At 41.5% G+C, this 20,501-nt stretch overlaps 2 protein-coding genes across 2 annotated transcripts; one reads left to right on the forward strand and one right to left on the reverse strand.

Moving 5' to 3' along the window:
• Positions 1 to 493: 493 nt before the first annotated feature.
• On the forward strand, positions 494 to 2,288 carry LOC5509537 (transcription factor SOX-9). The gene has a single exon (XM_001629987.3). It carries the CDS (start codon positions 600 to 602, stop codon positions 1,794 to 1,796), a length of 1,197 nt encoding a protein of 398 aa, XP_001630037.1. The 5' UTR covers positions 494 to 599; the 3' UTR covers positions 1,797 to 2,288.
• Positions 2,289 to 12,265: 9,977 nt separating this feature from the next.
• LOC5509538 (glutathione S-transferase omega-1) lies at positions 12,266 to 16,689 on the reverse strand. Its single transcript, XM_032378488.2, has 6 exons — positions 16,559 to 16,689; positions 15,821 to 15,930; positions 14,821 to 14,986; positions 14,014 to 14,108; positions 13,568 to 13,697; positions 12,266 to 12,583 (listed from the first exon to the last, which is right to left on the reverse strand). Exons 2-6 carry the CDS (start codon positions 15,911 to 15,913, stop codon positions 12,351 to 12,353), a joined length of 717 nt encoding a protein of 238 aa, XP_032234379.2. The 5' UTR covers positions 15,914 to 15,930; positions 16,559 to 16,689; the 3' UTR covers positions 12,266 to 12,350.
• Between the last annotated feature and the right edge of the window lie 3,812 nt (positions 16,690 to 20,501).

Below are 20,501 nucleotides of genomic sequence, written 5' to 3' on the forward strand. Positions count from 1 at the left end.
TCGCCTCACGCTACGCCTGGATACTCGTGTGCGCAGACACACACTGTCACGAATCTCGTGTTCCCTTCCGTGAGAGCGCGCTAGGTGTCCATGGATGTTTACTCGCTAGTCGCTATCGGTGAATATATTTCTAGATCTGTCATTGTCGCTGTTTGGTTGTGATGTGTATAAATATTGTCTCTAAGGAGGTAATCCTTTTGGGCCGATTTGTGTATTTAGCGCTGGGAATTGGGAGTTCTACGTGGTGGGAATGGTATGTTAGTTTTAGTCTGATAATAAAGGGAGCGGAAGGACAGTATTTTGTGTGAATGAGTCAAGCTGTCTGTTTTTTACACACCCAAAACCTACACGTGACGCGACCGCTAAACTCGTCACACGCCCGTGGCCGCACATTGAAAACCCGTGTTTGTGATTGGCTACAGGTTTGAGGTGCGCCAATCGGAAGCTAGTAAATGTATACATGTCACGCTCGGTTGGGGCCGAAGTAATTATATCTCTGTTTGTATAATTATATACCAATAGTATCACTTGGCACCAAGTTCGATTTTCAAAAGGAGAAGAATTTCGTCGAGTGCAGACAACTTTTGACAGCCTCCGCAATGGACAAGAAAGTAACGGAACAACAAGTACAAGCGGTACTAGGCCTCGATACGGATGGATCACAAGTTCGCAACCATCAGCTGAGCAACGCGATCGCCTCGGCCGTCAACCATGTACTAGATGGATATGACTGGAGCCTGATCCCATTGCCTGTGAGGGTGAATGGAATTAAAACTCAAAAGCCGCATGTGAAACGACCGATGAACGCCTTTATGGTGTGGGCGCAGGCAGCGAGGAGAAAACTAGCCGATCAATATCCTCACCTCCACAATGCTGAACTTAGCAAAACACTAGGAAAACTATGGAAATTACTAAACGATTCGGAGAAGAAACCTTTTATCGAGGAAGCAGAGAGGTTAAGAATCAAACATAAGCGTGAGCACCCAGACTATAAATACCAACCGAGACGAAAAAAACAGAAAGGCAATGGAAACGGGGATGCCGGAGATGCGACCATTTCTGCGGATGATCTCCTTAAAGTTTTAAAGGGCGACAGCAAATTAGTTCCTAATAATGGGGATGCGAGTGCAAGTTGCGCCAGCCCTGAGAGCGTGAGTGATGGAGAAGTCAGCAGCTCGGAATCCTGCTCTGTCCCAAGCCCCGAGACACCGACTGCCGTTCCCGTCAAGAACGAAGATGTTAAAAACGACGAGGCGCTCTCAGCCCAGCCAGGCTTTCCATCCTGTTCCAAGAAGGACGATTCTAATAGCCACGCTATTGATTTTGACGTTGGTGATCTAACCACCGATTTAATGGCAATGGGAGATGTCGACTCGACAGAATTCGATCAATATTTGCCGACCTACTCACAAGCATTGCTGGATTCAACCCTCACTAAAGCTATCAATACGACACAGATAAACACTCAGTCGCTTTCAAACTCTCGTTTTACGACAAGCCAGGCGGTGCAGTCCCCCCCGCCTCTTCCATCAAGTTACAGGGAGTTCATGGTGCAGTTACAGAAACTTCCAAGCGAGGGTTCCTTCCCACCTAACAGGGTCGCTCCATCTGCAACCATGCAACAGCGCAATCAACCTGATTCCAATTCCTTCTTTCCTTTCTCCGAGTCGGAGGTTAACGTATGCTCCTCTCTCGCCGCCACCAGGCAGCCGGCTTTTTTGAGTTCTCCATCAACCTCTGGTACCCTCTCGAGTAGCTCTAATTCGGGACGCACACACACATTAATCTGGAAGTAAACAAAGTGACCAGATGGGAAGAGCATGCAATAGTTTGAGCGAACTGTCCTAGCATCACTTCTATGTAACAATGCCTAACCATTCACTCAAGAACCGTATGGATTTTAGGTATTTTTCCCGAACTTTTTGTGACCTATTTGAGTCATTTATTTTTTTACTTTGTATCATATGCTTATTCTGGAACATGGAATACCATTTTAAGGTGTTCAAAATTAAGATTGATTTAATATTTTTTAATTGGATTTAATTATATAAGATCGAGTTTTTTAGTGTAGAATTTAGTCGTTTTCATAGATATGGAGAACATTGTTTAGTATAGTCGACAACGACCCGTCCGTTGCGTGATTTTAGGGCTCACATGTACATAAAAGCGGCGACTTGAAAATCGACCAACGATCGCTCTGTCTTTTTTTGACAAAGAGCATTCCACAACAGATTTTTGCCATGCCTATACAAATATATTTTATTCTAATAAACAGAAAATTATTTCCATGTCTGTTGTGAGTTTATCTGATTTTTTTTTTATCATCGGAGTTCCGTTCGAGTGCCGCGGGGATCATTGCCCTCTGACAAAAACACGGCCAACAAACTTTAAACACGACTCGTTTTTTTTAGAAATTCGCAAAAGTAATTTCACAAGCAGCTATAAATTTGCGTTTTCCTATTGGTACAACACAAGTGTTTAAGATGATATAATTCTCAATATCATAGCGACAGATGCGTAAACCGCACCAGAGATTTAATCCGTCGTGCCCCATTATAATTATGACTTCTAATCAAATTCAACATGCAAATACTGGTTTTATCTTTTGCATGTTTCTGTCAGTGCTAGAAAGTGTGCAAACTATTTGAAGGGTTTCATGAATTCCTTATGTTCTTTATGAGTGTTAAGGCAATGACATAACACAGTTATCTAGGCTTTTAAAAAGTCGAGATTTATCAGAATAAAGCCATCCAAATGTTTGCTTCGTGTGGCAACACGATATTGACAACAAAAGCTGTCGTCAAATGACACCTTCGCCCATGGACCATGACGTACATCAAGCAGAACCGCTAGCAATAATTTCGAAGCAACTAAAAATTTTAAAGTATTGTGATTTTGTATTATTGAGCAAGAAGTTTCCTGTCTAGAATATCTTGTCTCCCGTTTGAAATATGATATTTTTTCGGCAAATGAGGTCAAAATTCTCGACCCATATAAACGCTACAAACTGGATGATCAAAATATATGATGAAAGCTATTTTTTCTGCCGCTAGAAGTATGGACAGTGTAGTTTGTCATGACTTCTTGTGTAAGGATTTCAGTGATGTTCAGTCGGACGTCAAAATGTAGGGGCGATTTGTACAGGTATACACGCGAACACGGAAACATATTCTAAGGGAAGGTCATTGTTTATCGGGGGGGAGGGCTGCTAACCTATTTTTTTCTGGTTCAAAAATTGCGACCCTCCTCCAATCTAAAGCACAAACACGGTGACCCTGCCGCCAAAAGGCGAACAAACATTAAGACCCTCCCCCAGAACAAAAAAGAACTAAAAGTATTGAAGTATTGTGTGTGTGTTGGGGGGGGGGGGGGGGGGGGGGGGTTGGGGGGAGGGACTAAAAGTATTGTGTGTGTGTTGGGGGAGGGAGGGGGGGGGCACTGACTTAGACATGCCGGGGCGGCGGAGCTGCCCACCAAGCCATGCCATGACTTGGTGAAAAAGTTGATTTCCAGCCCATTTTTCAGGGGTGTAAATACTATCGTATAGAGAGGTTTGGGGGCATGCTCCCCCGTTACAATTTTGCCATTTTCAAAAATATGAAATGCAAGTTATTGTTAAAACCTGAATAGAAAACAGCATCATTAGTTCTTTCTTAATTGAAATCTTATTTAGAGATGTTTTCATACCACCAATCTGAAAAGTTAGTAGGGGGGGGACTTATTTAATATTAAATTTATTGATGGAAAGTATGGAAAATACTGCAATAGATGAAAATAGTAGAGGCCAACCCTCCCTCCAAACATAGCAGCCCTCCCCCCGTTAAATAATGACCCTTCCCTTAACTGGAGAATACATACAGAGACATCTAGAAGGACGTTCACCTTTTACAGTGAATCTCAAGGCTTCAGAACATTGGCCGACGTCTTAAGCCTCCCCTGATTATAAATTCTCTTGTAAAACTTTATAAATAAAACCTTAATTGGGTGTCCGTTAAATGGAGAGTCCACTATATCTAACGGCAAAAAAGACAAGCCAGAGTGTCTGTTAAATAGAGGTTCCAATGTTTCTGAATGTTGATGAGACAAGCAAGGGTGTCCATTATATGGAGGTTTTTAATGTATCTAAATGTAGATAAGACAAGCAAGGATGTCCGTTTTATAGAGGTTCTGCTGCATGTTACTGTTAATAAGATAAGTAAGTGTGTCCGTTTTATAGAGGTTCTGCTGCATGTTACTGTTAATAAGATAAGTAAGTGTGTCCGTTTTATAGAGGTTCTGCTGCTTCTTACTGTTAATAAGATAAGCAAGGGTGTCCGTTTTCATCGAGGTTACCAGGGTGCCTGTTATATGCAGTTTATTATGTACTCAAACAGTTTCAAAAGTCTGGGTACCCAAGCTAGAAAACTGTCTATACAATGCCGATTGCATGGATGCTTTGTAGGCTTGTTTAAACGACAAAAATGTACTTGGGGTATTTGCATTTGTTTTGTTTCGGCAGATAGAATGATTTGCCACAGTTAAACGTGGCCTCAGAGGACACGGGCCCGGAACCGACTTGATTTAGGGTGGAGCGGGTGCGTGGCTCCACATTTAGAATCTTTGATGATCGATAGGCGAGCACGTGGCGATGATATTGGCAATGATGCAGATGATAATTATTGAGATGGTGAAAATGACGACCGCCGAGGCGGTGGCGGTGGCGGTGGTGGTGGTGGTGACGGTGTTGGTGGTGGTGGTGGTGGTGGTGGTGATGGTGGTGACGGTGGCAGTGGTGGTGGTGACGATGGTGGTGGTGGTGGTGATGGTGATGGTGACGGTGGTGGTCGTGGTGGTGACGGTGGTGGTGGTGGTAGTGGTGACGGTGGTGGTGACGGTGGTGGTGGTGGTGGTGATGGTGGTGACGGTGGTGGTGGTGGTGGTGATGGTGGTGACGGTGGTAGTGGTGGTGGTGACGATGGTGGTGACGATGGTGGTGGTGGTGGTGATGGTGATGGTGATGGTGACGGTGGTGGTGGTGGTGGTGACGGTGGTGGTGACGGTGGTGGTGGTGGTAGTGGTGACGGTGGTGGTGACGGTGGTGGTGGTGGTGGCGGTGGTGGTGGTGGTGACGGTGGTGGTGACGGTGGTGGTGACGGTGGTGGTGGTGGTGACGGTGGTGGTGGTGACGGTGGTGGTGGTGGTGGTGGTGATGGTGGTGATGGTGATGGTGGTGGTGACGGTGGTGGTGACGATGGTGGTGGTGGTGGTTGTGACGGTGGTGGTGGTGGTGGTGGTGGTGACGGTGGTGACAGTGGTGGTAGTGGTGGTGATGCTGGTGGTGATGGTGGTGGTGACGGTGGTGGTGGTGATGGTGGTGGTGGTGGTGACGGTGGTGGTGGTGGTGCCGGTGACGGTTCGTGATGATGATGATGGTGATGGTGATCGATGATAACGGTGGTTTCGGCAGCAATGTGGAGGTGAGAGGGCTATCTTCTACTTTTCGTCCGTAGAAAAAGGGTAAAGAGCATGCTTGAGTTTTCGCCTGTATTCTCTCCATCAAAAGATGGATCAATATCATGGATCATGGTTCATTGCTTTGTCCAAACACTATTAACTCTAAAGTGTCAGAATAAAGAGATGACAGATTGTAAAGAGAGAAGAGCCCGGGTGGTGGGGTGGTTATAGCTGGGTACTCATCGCCATACTCATAACCCTTAGAGGTGGATGGTTATTTTTCAACGTGCTTAAACACAACCATGTTACGCAAAAGCTTTGCCGGGCACTTAAGATGACATAATAAAAGCACGGACCAAACCAGCACGCAAGTAAAGAAACATTTTCGTGTCTTCACAGTGTTTTCCTCTGCTGGCTAGAAAAGGACCCATCTCTAAAGCGTTTGCGTGCGCGCTATGTTTCTCCACCAACATGTCCCTGTTTAGTTTTGAGGTCGAGGTAATGTATGCGTCTAGGCACTCGTATAGAAGCCGCTAAATTTGGTTCAAACCAAGATCTGTGATGAAGGACATGGCTAGTTTAGTTAGTGTCTTCTCACGATCACTCATGATTCGTTAATTTATTTTTTTCTTTTTATCTCTGTTACTCGTTTAAAGGAAAAACAAAGTAAAACAACTGCACGAATTATTCTTAGAGGAAGGCTGATTGAGCTCTTTTTGGGGACCGTTTTTGAGTTAATTTATTTGCAAGCGATTAAGCTTTTTACTGCACAGCATAAATCGTCACGTTTCACACGGGTCCAAGCACAAGATGATTGTCTAGACATGTTGCAACTGAACAATTCAACAAATACCTCTGCGAGTTCACCACTCTGTGCAGATTTGAGGCTCTTGAACCCCTTGACCTCCCAAGCACAGGGTCCTTGTCACTCAGCAATTCTGCATTCGGAGACAGACGCCCGTGCGAATGGGCTTCCTGTGGTAATACGAAATAAGCACTGATTTCATATAACGCACTGATTTAATTAGCGCACTGATTTCATATAGCGCACCGATTTCATAGAACGCACTGATTTCATATAACGTACTGATTTCATTAACGCACTAATTTATATATAGCGCACTGATTTCATATAACGCACTGATTTCATATAGCGCACTGATTTCATTAAAAAAACTGATTTCATATGGCGCACCGATTCATATAACGCACTGATTCATTAGCGCACTGGTTTCATATATAGCGCACTGATTTCATATAACGCACTGATTTCATATAGCGCACTGATTTCATTGAAGGCGCTGATTTCATATAGCGCACTTACTTCATATAAGGCACTGATTTCATAAACGCACTGATTTCATATAACGCACTGATTTCATTTGAAGCACTGATCGTATAAAGCGCACTGATTTCATAGAACGCACTGATTTCATAGAACGCACTGATTTCATACAACGCACTGATTTCATACAACGCACTGATTTCATACAACGCACTGATTTCATATAGCGCACTGATTGTATTGAAAGCACTGATTTCATAAAGCGCACTGATTTCATAGAACGCACTGATTTCATATAACGCACTGATTTCATATAGCGCACTGATTTCATTGAAGGCGCTGATTTCATATAAGGCACTGATTTCGTATAGCACACGGATTTCTTATAGCGCACTGATTTCATATAGCGCACTGATTTCATTAGCGCACTGATTTTATAAAACGCACTGATTTCTTATAGCGCACTGATTTCATATAGCCCACTGATTTCTTATAGCCCACTGATTTCTTATAGCGCACTGATTTCATTAGCGCACTGATTTCATATAGTGCACTGATTTCATTGGCGCACTGATTTCATATAACGCATTGATTTCATATAGCGCACTGATTCAATATAACGCACTGATGTCATATAAGGCACTGATTTCATTTAAAGCATTGATTTTATAAAGCGCACTGATTTCATATAGCGCACCGATTTCATATAACGCACTGATTTCATATAACGCACTGATTTTATATAACGCACTTATTTCATATAACGCACTGATTCCATATAACGCACTGATTTCATATAACGCATGATTTCATATAGCGAACTAATTTCTTTTAACGCACTGATTTCATATAGCGGACTGATTTCATATAGCGCACTGATTTCATATAAAGCACTGATTTCATATAACGCACTGATTTCATATAACGCTCTGATTCCATATAACGCACTGATTTCATATAACGCTCTGATTCCATATAATGCACTGATTTCATATAACGCACTGATTTCATTGGCGCACTGATTTCATATAACGCATTGATTTCATATAGCGAAATGATTCAATATAACGCACTGATTTCATATAAGGCACTGATTTCATTTAAAGCACTGATTGTATAAAGCGCACTGATTTCATATAACGCACTAATTTCATATAACGCACTGATTCCATATAACGCACTGATTTCATATAACGCATGATTTCATATAGCGAACTAATTTCTCTTAACGCACTGATTTCATATAGCGGACTGATTTCATATAGCGCACTGATTTCATATAAGGCACTGATTTCATATAACGCATGATTTCATATAGCGAACTAATTTCTTTTAACGCACTGATTTCATATAGCGGACTGATTCCATATAGCGCACTGATTTCATATAAAGCACTGATTCTTTATAGCACGCTGATTCTATATAGCGCACTTATTCTATATAGCGCACTAATACCTATTTATTAACCGAGCTCGAGGCTGTACGGAGAAATATAAGACCGGGGTTCTGATATTTCTCCGTACAGCCCGAACAAGCGACAAGAAAACAGCTCAACTTTTGCTTTCGTGCGAAGATCGATTACTTTATCGATCGATTTCAAAAAGGCGGGAAAACTAGAAGAACTCGCGCACTGTCAACTAAAAAAATGTAAAAGAGTGAAAACATTCAACTTTTAAAGAAGAAAACAAGATCCAGTACCACATAGAGTAGACCTTGGAGTGAGAGATGTTGGTTTAAATAGCCCTTCAGACTTAAGAAGAAGAATGATCCGTGGGCCCAAATGAATGGAAAGTGGAGCAAAAAGGTTACTTAGTTTATTTACCGTTCAGCATTGTTTTCATGAAATCAATGCGTTATATGAAATCATTGAATTTAGTGAAGCAGCACCGCGCTGGAGCCTTTTATTCAACCTGCTAGAGTTCTAGATCGCGTATTTTATACCGCTGGAAGGGTTACGGTACCACAGGCCTCCCATGTTACCCCCGGCCCATGTTACCCCCGGTCCATGTTATCCCCGGTCCTAGGATCGTCCACGCGTCTTATTCCAAGGATAAGCTGGCGTAGTATCTAGCGATGTACTGGTCCCTTGTGTCTAGTCGTTACTTATCTCACGGATCAAACAACAAAGGCCTTTTTACAAGTTAATGAGCCCCGCACACTTACAAGGCCGCCTTATGTTATTTACTGGGGATTTCTATTCTTTCTGACATATGCGCTCGGCACCTTAAACACATTGTAAAAAGAAAAAAGCGGCGCTATCAGCCGCGAAAATGGTTTCTCCTCAAATCTCGCATTTTTTTCTATTTTTTTTGTTGTGGAACGAAAAGCTTTTTTATGTAATAATAAACTTAATTCTCTTGGTTGATTTGCGCTCATATTAAATATTTTACCTTTTATGAAGAAAAATCCGCAGTGTTTCTGCAACCGGTCGAGTGAGCGATGGAGTGTCGCTACCATGCCGTCATTAACACACGAGCTGCAGTTCCCCTTCTCATTTCAAGATCCTATACCTTTATAGAAGAATTTCCCTAAAAGTAATCCTCTTGAAATACCCGACCTTCCCTTGCAGAGCTCTTTCGTAAAATTTCCAAACCTTCCAAACACCTCTGTATTCCAGAGTGTTGTTAAACGTCGCCAATCTCGTAAGAACTTCCAGGACATTAAGATCACACACAGTGGCGGGAAGATCGATCAACATAGTTTCTCCTGGGTATTTCCTCTAGTTTTCCGCTCTCGAATTCAGCGTAAAATCTCCTGCGATGCAAGTATTCCCATAGCTTCACCCTTGTGGCTTATGAAGAACTGATACAGCTAGTGACAGAGTGCGTTGTACTCATAATAAGATACCTTACATTCCACGGATAGCCGTAGAATAAAGCTGGCATTGTTACCAGTGTCAAACAGAAGGGGCTTTTATCCTCATTCACGCTCCTAGGCCAATCTTGTTCTACCCGTGCTTAATGCACACACCAAAGGGCTCACATAATAGTTACAGCACTGTTACTTTTAACCCGCTGAAGTGTTAACGGAACTGCACTTATTCTGAAGACGTTCAAGAACAGCACCTCGATTGGCGGGTAGTGAAGCAATATAGTATTGTCAAGCCAAGGTCAAATCCTTACAGTTAACCCTCGGTAACTCAAACCCTAGGTCACTTAAACCTCCCCAATAGAAACGTAGTCAACTTTTCTTGGATCTGTCCCGTATATTTACTGTATTTTAACCCGTTTTCTTTGAAAACTCCCGAAATGATATCTTTTCCTTTCAAGTAATTTTCTCTATATATCTTGACCTCTGTAAAAACCGGGCCTCCTCAGCAAAGGCGAGGTGCCCAATTGATATATATTTGCCTTTTAACTGGTTTGCCATATTGTTTTCGAGTCATATATCTTGTCCTTCTCCCAATAAATTGGCTAGTTACATTTTCTGGTGCACATTTTATATTTTCCAAGGAGAACAAGCACCAATATATAATGCACTTTGGGATTTCCCGATAGTTCTTGACATACAGTATCTCAAATCAATTTCTTTTGCCCTTTTAAAAACGAATTGTCTTCTTGGCTGGCAGCCGCCAAGATATTGAAAATACTCCGTGGCCGGCAGTCGACTGTTTTGGGAAAAATCATGAATTTAAGAACCTAGATCTTAACCGTACTGTTCCATTTTTGATAAAGGATTACTATACGAATGAGAAAACATATTTTACATAAATGATTGTTAGTTGACTCTGCGCACACTTACAATCTTATATCAAATGAAAATCGCTTTCTCCGAATTCGAAAGTGCGGCTAAAAAATCCGCTAAAAACAGATAAAAAAATTGACGTATGCTGTAAAGAGAGCTAAAAATCCGGGGAAAACAGATAAAAAAATTGACGTATGCTGTAAAGAGAGCTAAAAATCCGCGAAAAACAGATAAAAAAAGTTGAAGTATGCTGCAAAGAGAGCTAAAAATCCGCGAAAAACAGATAAAAAAGTTGACGTATGCTGTAAAGAGAGCTAAAAATCCGAGAAAAACAGATAAAAAAGTTGAAGTATGCTGTAAAGAGAGCTAAAAAGCCGCGAAAAACAGATAAAAAAGTTGACGTATGCTGCAAAGAGAGCTAAAAAGCCGCGAAAAACAGATAAAAAAGTTGAAGTACGCTGTAAAGAGAGCTAAAAATCCGCGAAAAACAGATAAAAAAAATTGACGTATGCTGTAAAGAGAGCTAAAAATCCGCGAAAAACAGATAAAAAAAGTTGAAGTATGCTGTAAAGAGAGTAAAAAATCCGCGAAAAACAGATAAAAAAGTTGAAGTATGCTGTAAAGAGAGCTAAAAATCCACTAAAAACAGATAAAAAAATTTGACGTATGTTGTAAAGAGAGCTAAAAATCCGCGAAAAACAGATAAAAAAGTTGAAGTATGCTGTAAAGAGAGCTAAAAATCCACTAAAAACAGATAAAAAAATTGACGTATGCTGTAAAGAGAGCTAAAAAGCCGCGAAAAACAGATAAAAAAGTTGAAGTACGCTGTAAAGAGAGCTAAAAATCCGCGAAAAACTGATAAAAAATTGAAGTATGCTGTAAAGAGAGCTAAAAATCCGCGAAAAACAGATAAAAAAGTTGAAGTATGCTGTAAAGAGAGCTAAAAATCCACTAAAAACAGATAAAAAAATTTGACGTATGCTGTAAAGAGAGCTAAAAATCCGCGAAAAACAGATAAAAAAGTTGAAGTATGCTGCAAAGAGAACTAAAAATCCGCGAAAAACAGATAAAAAAAATTGACGTATGCTGTAAAGAGAGCTAAAAATCCGCGAAAAACAGATAAAAAAAGTTGAAGTATGCTGTAAAGAGAGCTAAAAATCCGCGAAAAACAGATAAAAAAAATTGACGTATGCTGTAAAGAGAGCTAAAAATCCGCGAAAAACAGATAAAAAAAGTTGAAGTATGCTGTAAAGAGAGCTAAAAATCCGCGAAAAACAGATAAAAAAGTTGAAGTATGCTGTAAAGAGAGCTAAAAATCCACTAAAAACAGATAAAAAAATTTGACGTATGCTGTAAAGAGAGCTAAAAATCCGCGAAAAACAGATAAAAAAGTTGAAGTATGCTGCAAAGAGAGCTAAAAATCCGCGAAAAACAGATAAAAAAAATTGACGTATGCTGTAAAGAGAGCTAAAAATCCGCGAAAAACAGATAAAAAAAGTTGAAGTATGCTGTAAAGAGAGCTAAAAATCCGCGAAAAACAGATAAAAAAAATTGACGTATGCTGTAAAGAGAGCTAAAAATCCGCGAAAAACAGATAAAAAAAGTTGAAGTATGCTGTAAAGAGAGCTAAAAATCCGCGAAAAACAGATAAAAAAGTTGAAGCATTTTATGACGTTAAGATATTAAACAGGGGAGGGGAGGGGAGGGGAGGTAAAGTGAGCTCTGGGTGGTAAAGTGGGAGGGGTACAAACAAATTACCTTACAAAGAAGATGTCTCTCCCCCCCCCCCCTACCCACCCGCCTGACCAAAAGCACTGACCCCCCTTTCTGTCTAGGTTTATGTCACAATATTATTCAGCAAGATTTCCGTTTCCGTGTACTTTATTGGCGTCTCTTGTCTTGTGTCTAAAGTGCAACGTGTTTGTCTAAATAAGAGTCATGTTTGCGGCTACTCGTAGAGGGCTGCCTCAGGAATGCCTTTGTGGACGGAGTCCACGAAATTCCGCCTGTGGAGGGCAGGACTGAATTCAACATCTTTGACGGCCGGGTCTTGGTGCATGGATGATATCCACTTAGTCAAGGCAGGAAAAGACTTCGCCGATATCTCGTACTTCCCCTCTAGGAGACAGAACCTCTCGAAGAACGGCCAGAGCATAAAGTCGGCCATACCGGGCTTCTCACCTATTAAGGAGAAACCACACTTGGTGTTGGCATACCTAGGGCAACTGGAGGGGGGAGTTAGCAGGCATAGATAATCATAAAAAAAAAGATTTAAAATACACTATAAATTTGTGTAGAAAGAATCATCGGTTTATATTGCGGCTGAGAGGGACACGCATTCCTGCGCTCACCCCTAGCTACGTAACTAACGTCAGACAGACAAATGCTAGTACAAGTGTATCTCAAGCCTATCTGAATGCGATGGTTCGGGAGTCACAAATAACGGAATTTTTTAGCGGAGCGAAAATTTGGAGGGATGTCCACGGTCTTTTCTTATCCCAGTATAGCGGCGGACGAGGAGGCCTGGGAAAGGCCCGCCCTTCTACACTTTTGGAAAAGGGGGCTTGGTAGAATGTGAATAAATGGCTGATCGTCAGACGAATAAACAGGATGTGCGCACCCTTCCCCACGTGACCGTCAAAAAGTGGGTCATTCTTATTTAAGGGTTGTTAAATACTATCCTTCCATATTATGCTTGTTGCTGTGCCCCCCCTCCCCCCTAACCACTCAGCCAGCCCTGGGTACGAGCCTGATTATATTGGAGATTCTTACCAATGGAAGAACTTCTAAACATTTCCCATATATGAAAGTTTTCCATCTAAACATTTACGTGACATCTAAACACTTTCCTAATAACCATATTTTCACATCTAAACCTTTTCCATATCTGAATATTTTTCATATCTAAAAGTTTTCCACATTTGAACATTTCTGGTAAAATGTGTATGCATCAACAGATGCCACCCCGCCCCCCTTAACTTTTTGTGGCAAATATTTAAATGAACGATGATGTGGGGAACCTTATTTATTTCCGTATATTACTTTTAATGTTCTGTTAAGCCAAATATCTGACAATAGGGGGCGGGACCCACTTGGCCCAACCCTAGACCTGCCTCTGATCTTGCTATGGAAAATACCATATAATTCGTTTTATTTAAAGCTAACCTGCAAAAAATGTCCTGTTTTTCAGCTCGTTCTCATACAGACTCAAGTCTTTGTTCAAGGTTTCTGTTTGTCCCTTAAGAGCGTCCTCGTCCATGTCTCTCATCAACATCTGGTAAAAACTGGACGTCACCTGTAAAACACCAGATTGCTCTAGGATCAATAGATATAATACAAACATTGCATGGTGCAGGGGTGTGGGAGGAAGAGAGCTATGTATATCATGGGGTACATCATTAGTTATCGTTTCCTCTTACCAGGCTCACACGGTAATCATAGTGACATTTTGATGAAGACATTGATATGTTTCATATTATTGTATGCTTCAACTGATTATTTAGATCTTTGTATATATCAAAACCAAGTTACTTAAGAAAAAACGTTCCATGATTGTAAAGATATTGACAATTAAAAAACAGAAATAGAAATAAGCAAATAAGAAAAAGTACCTTTCCAAATCTATCAATAAGCAGTCTCTGACGATTCTTCTCAAATGCATCACTCGGATACATTGGGTTTTGTGGAAATAATTCGTCAAGGTACTCTACGACAGAAAAAAATGATGTCATAATGTGGCGCCCTGGAAAGCAGTTCTGCTAGGGGTTTACACAAAACCAGTTCACAGGGGGTTGCTCAGATATTAACATAATAAAAAGGGGTTCTTGAAGAGTAAAAAGAAAAGGTTTTCCCAAGTACTAAAAACCTCTCAACAATGCAATCCCTAACCATTGTGAATAGGAATACTTTAGGCTATTATGCACCTCCTGTATTGTTACCCCCCACAAATCACAGGCAAAGTTTTTAAGCAAAAAAAAAAGAAAAAAAAAATAACAACAGCAACAATAATAATAATAGTACACCTCCCCCTGGGTACACCTCCCCCTGGGTACGCCTCCCCCTGGGTACACCTCCCCCCTGGGTACACCTCCCATTGGGTACACCTCCGCCCTGGGTACACCTCTCCCTGGGTACACTTCCCCCTGGGCACATTCCCCTCTGAGTATACCTCCCCCTGGGTACACCATCCCTGGATACATCTCCCCCAGGGAATACCCACCCATAGGTACACCTCCCCCTGGGTACACCTCCCCCAGGGAATACCCACCTATGGGTACACCTCCCCCTGGGTACACAAATTATCCATAGGTAGACCCCCAGTAAACACCTCTCCACCGGTACACCCCTTCCTGGATAAAATTCCCCACTGGAAACCCCTCACTGGGTGCACCTTTGTGTTGTCAAGCAATCTATCTTACCACAGCAAAGCAATGACTCTGGGAGCAATCTCCCATCTGGCATTTCAATCATTGGTACAAGACCTCTGGGATTTGGCTCGGCAAGGTACCAGTCAGGTTTGTTCTTCAAGTTAATGTTGATGCATTCATAATCTACCCCTTTTGCTGCTAGGACAAGTCGGGGTCTCTGGAGTTGAAAAGCACATATTTAGCCATGGTAGTTTAGCAAAGTAAGAAAACTTATTCCCCATCAGATATCAAAGACCATGTTTATCCCATCTGGTCCCTCTTACTTAAAACAGAAATCCCTGGAGGGTTTCCTTCCATATTAACCTGACAGGTATGATAGTTATAGGTGCCAGAAGTGAGCCTTTAGGGGGTATCTGAGAGAAAATATGTTTTTCTATTGGAAACAGTATTTTGAGGTGTTCACAAAAAAGTGCTAATGTTTTGGTAGTAAATATGGTAAATATTATAATCATGAATTGCAAAAAACAATTGATTAGATAGAAAGGCTTCCAAAATCTAAAACTGAGCATGTTTTCCCCCAGGAAAATTGTCAACCTCCACAAAACTAAAAAAAAAAAACTTGCTGGCTGTGAACTGTAAGGCTACAGTGAAAACTTGCAACTTACGGCTATGAACAAAAAGACTGCAGTGAAAACATGCAATATGTATGGCTATGAACAGTACGGCAATAATGAAAACACACAAGAGGTATGGCTATAAAAAGTTAGGCTACAGTGAAAACACACAAGAGGTATGGCTATAAACAGTAACGCTACAGTGAAAACACCCAACAGGAAAAAACATGGTGTACCATTCATATGATAAACCTCTAATATCGAATTCTTCTTCTTTACACATGGGAGGGGGTGGGTAAGGGGATATGCAGGGGTAGAACCCTCAAACTCTCCCCTAAATCAGCTACTGTATATCATACATAATATTCCCCCGCTGTGAGGTGAGGCGTTTGACCTGCAGTCAGGTTATAACTAGACAAGATTGATGATACGCATACCTCCGCATAGGGGCAAAACCGCATACTATAGAGACGAAGCTTATCCCCTGGGGGTGGTCTTGGGTCACCGTTTGATAGATGTGATTGTGGCATCGTTGCTTCTATTAGTTCTGATCGAAATAAATAGAAGTTGAACTCACAGTTAATAGCTTCGAAAAATTAGTCAATATCTTATGGCAATGCATTGTATTATCGAGATTATGTTTCGCTGTCCGCCCGACCACAGGCTTACAAGCCTCTCAGTCAGTCTCCAGTCAATCTCAGTACCTAGCTCGGATATTTTCACGATTGATCACCTCCTGTTATTGAATCAAGTAAACGCGGAATCCCCCAACTGCTAAAATATTAGAAATACCACTAATTCTGAATAAATACACATCACAAAGCAATGAGAGCTAACTCTGACCTTTATTTCAGGATATAAGACAATTATAGGAGGTGATCAATCGTGAAAATATTCGAGCTTGTTACTGAGATTGACTGGAGACTGACTGAGAGGCTTGTAAGCCTGTTGCCCGACCGATGAAAATCTGATCAAACTAATTTATCACTTGACTCATCACTTGACTCGTGTTAGCGATTTCCGGGGTCCCGGATAAATCGTGGTTTAATTTATTGAATACCAAGCTTGCATAAGTAATGCTTACAAATCGGCCTGACAAAACCGTACATAGGCAACCAGATCATAGCCTCACATTACACATCAAAACATGTTATGGTTTAATCAATTTTTTTTACCTTGAAAACGGCTTACTGCTGTATCACTATTCCGGTTCTCGGTGGTTGTCGAGGAATCCAAATAAAACTGAAGATTTTAGCTCAACTTTATGCCTGTTAGATCACTGAGCGGTGGGGGCGGGTCGGGCCGGTCTACCTGTGGACTCGGTGAATAGAATCTACATTGCGGGCTACCTGTAGATTCGCAGACTACAGGACGCCCACTTTTACGCCCACTTAAGCCTAATAGGTTTTCACTTTTATTTCTCGCCAATGCTCTCTGATACAATTTACTACCCCTGCTAGAGATGCAATTATAGCACGTAAAACGCTAAAAAAGAAAAAACAGATGGCAGTCAGGCAAATCCATTTTTACCAAGAAGGGTTAGTTAGCACTTTGGTTGTGGTCAACATGTGCCGGATGCATTTATAACCCTTCGATTTGGCACTACCGTTAGTTGCCAAAAGAAGGAAGTATTAAAAGCGCCGATTGTCTCGCGACACCATTAGCGCGAGACCCCCAGGGATGGTATAATCGAGACTCTTTGAACAACCTCTAAATGGATAGCAGATAAAATGCACCTTAAGATGAGTTTCTCTCAGTGTATCCTGTTTGAGTCTTTTAAATGATTTAAAAATTTGAATCATAAAATTTGAAACTCGCTATATGAGCATTCTATCCCCAAAAATAAAATAGAGGGAGACTCAAACACGCTATTTCAGGCTTAAGTTGTTTTATTTTTACGATAAATATTCGATACAATCTCCTTTGTAGAACTAATGTGACAGTCCAACACCTTTAGGGGGACTCGAATAAGACTCGAATAAGCCTTTAGGGGGACTCGAATAAGCCTTTAGGGGGACTCGAATAAGCCTTTAGGGGGACTCGAATAAGCCTTTAAGGGGACTCGAATAAGCCTTTAGGGGGACTCGAATAAGCCTTTAGGGGGACTCGAATAAGCCTTAGGGGGACTCGAGTAAACCTTTAGGGGGACTCGAATAAGCCTTTAGGGGGACTCGAATAAGCCTTTAGGGGGACTCGAATAAGCCTTTAGGGGGACTCGAATAAGCCTTTAGGGGGACTCGAATAAGCCTTTAGGGGGACTCGAATAAGCCTTAGGGGGACTCGAATAAGCCTTTAGGGGGACTCGAATAAGCCTTTAGGGGACTCGAATAAGCCTTTAGGGGGACTCCAATAAGCCTTTAGGGGGACTCGAATAAGCCTTTAGGGGGACTCGAATAAGCCTTTAGGGGGACTCGAATAAGCCTTTAGGGGGACTCGAATAAGCCTTTAGGGGGACTCGAATAAGCCTTTAGGGGGACTCGAATAAGCCTTTAGGGGGACTCGAATAAGCCTTTAGGGGGACTCGAATAAGCACACCCTGCGCACCCCGCTGTGTACGCGCCTGAAGTTCGTTGTTATTTCATTCTTGTCAGTTTGCCTGGCCGTCTGTTTGTGGGTTTCTACTATCTCAGATTATATCTATTATTCATCTGTTTATCTATTCGTTTATTATTTATTTTGCCCGACAAGCCAATCTATCATTTTAGCATATTTCCATCAATATTTTTCTGTCGTTTTCCATCACTATATTTCAAGCTAAAATTCATTTCCGTTTTTTAAATAAATAAACTGGCAAATTTGGGAAGGTGAAGCGAATGATTTAGGGGGACGTGCCCCACCAATATTTTTCAAAAATTATAAGGAAATGACCAGAAGGGGCGTGACTGTGCCACTCATTGTTTGTTTAATTTTTCTGTATCATGCCCCCCCCCCCCCCCCCCCCCACAGATAATTCCAGTCCTGCTTCGGGTATGAGCTTTGATTACTTTTTGAAGGTCCCATATGGACTTAATGTATGATCTTGTCAAACCAACATGTGCGAATCTAATTACCAGTCTATCATTCTACCGCTTGTGTACAATGTTCAAGATTCCAATACTTTTACATCAATCACCAGCGCAGTAAATTAGTTTTTCTATCGATAAAATAGGGAGTGTTTTCCATGCGAGCAAGAAAAAAAAGGAAAGAAAAGAAAATTGAGCTTGTAAACGGCAGGCACCTAACTGATAAAAACAGTATTTGTAGTTGTCGATACTTTAAACACATTTTGAGATCACCTATTTCAACAGACTGCAATTTGCTAATTCGCTTTATGCAATTTTCTTTGACCAATGGGCGACTTTTCATTATCTAAAAAGCAAATACTCTTTGTTGACAATAAAAACTAATAAAAAAAGTGAATAAAACTTTTAAATCTTGATCTAATGTGGCACTGGACATATCGTACCGGAGAAAAGCCAATTCACAAATAATTATAATAATTATAACGGATTTTGAAATGAATACAACGCGAGAGACTACTTTGCCAGGGTCATCCATCAAGCTTCCCTCCGATGGTTTTCTTATTTCGATGTTTTCACTTATAATTATGGGAGGATTTGGAATTATCACAGCAAACATTCTAGTTGTTCTCGTTTTCATCTTCAACTCGCATCTGAGAAAACCGAGTTCCTAATTTTGTCACCAATTTGGCTCTGGCTGACTTTCTTACCGGCGCCGTACTCGCTCCGATATTCGGGAATTTTATATGGAAAATGATTACCCGCGAAACTGATGTCCCTAACGTATTATTTATAAGAACAACCGACGAAGGGATTGGCTTAGGTTTGAAACAAGTCTTTGAGATAATCTCAACAGCTTTCATGAGCACTAACATGATTTCCTTCGCTTTTATTGCGATCGAACGAATGCACGCCACCGTGTGGCCGTTACGTCATCGTAACACAAAGCCCCGGATGTACATTGTGTTTATAGTAGTTACGTGGGTTTCAGGCCTTGGATCAGGAGGGTTGACTTATGTTGACACGATCAAGAGTGCCCGAGTGGTTTATTGTTTCGTTCTCATTTCCTTCGCAGTACTTGTTGTATCGTACGCCACCATCTTCATCAAAATCAAGAAACAGAATCAGCTTCACAATCAGTCCCACCTTCAGAGAACCATCCAGAAAGAGCGGGAACTCGCCAAGACGTTGCTACTAGTAACTATGACGTCACTGGTGACGTGGCTGCCGCAGATTGGTGTAGGGCTTAGAATGGTCATAACTGGTCGTATTGATTACATGACGCAAACTTTGGCTTTTACAGCGTGTGGGGGAAATTCGCTGTGTAACCCGGTGATCTACATGTTCCGTATGAAGGAATACCGCAGAGCGGTCAAACACCTCGTCTGCAAGTGTTCACGGGACAGAGGTGTTCAGCCCGCGGTTGCTCATGGGTAACATAGCTTTTGGATCATACTGCATCCATCAAAGTTTACACGAGGATTACTCAACTATCCGAGAAACATATCTTTTTAGCTGCTACAAGATTTGCCGCCCGCTACAATGATTTTCGAGGATTTTCGAGGTGGTTAAACTAGGAAACATGTCTCCTAGTTTTCGATAGTTTAGTCACGTGAAAAACTAAGCTTTGTGGATAAACCAAGACGCGCTTAACCTCATCCATATGAATGATACGCTGTTAATCAAATACAGCTGCGGACTTGTATACCGGTAAGTCAGCCAGAAACAGAAATGCTATCAAGTCTGCGAAAGTACAATTTTACAGCTCGTTTTTTGACGAACACCAAGGAGATGCAAATATGGCAGACCATCAAATCACTCTCTGGGGACAAGCAGACGAAATCTTCTCAACCATCACCAAACACATCCTCCGCGGATAATTTCCATCTCCCGCATAAATTGCAGTGCTGATCGCCTTAGAAACCTCTAACCCAATGCTAATATTTTGTGGGGGCCTGGGAGGAAGTCTTATTCGTGAAACATTTGTAATTTACCGCCATAGCTAGATTAACAAGTGATTTTTAATAATAGTCCTATACACCAAAAACTGGAATTCGACTCTGCCAAATTTTCGTCTTTAATAAGACTTCTTCAGGGCAGACTTATAATAATAGTCCTG

This window comes from Nematostella vectensis, chromosome 12 (genome assembly GCF_932526225.1).
Source record: "Nematostella vectensis chromosome 12, jaNemVect1.1, whole genome shotgun sequence".
Lineage (NCBI taxonomy): Eukaryota > Metazoa > Cnidaria > Anthozoa > Actiniaria > Edwardsiidae > Nematostella > Nematostella vectensis.

Bases quoted from the DNA above. Each gene is read 5' to 3' on its own strand.
- LOC5509537 (XM_001629987.3), top strand. From the start codon at position 600: ATGGACAAGAAAGTAACGGAACAACAAGTACAAGCGGTACTAGGCCTC.
- LOC5509538 (XM_032378488.2), bottom strand. From the start codon at position 15,913: ATGCCACAATCACATCTATCAAACGGTGACCCAAGACCACCCCCAGGG. The intron at 13,698-14,013 runs GTACTTTTTCTT...GGTGTTTTACAG, and splicing joins TTATTGATAGATTTGGAAAG to GTGACGTCCAGTTTTTACCA. The intron at 12,584-13,567 runs GTTAGCTTTAAA...TCTCCTTAATAG, and splicing joins AAACAGGACATTTTTTGCAG to GTGAGAAGCCCGGTATGGCC.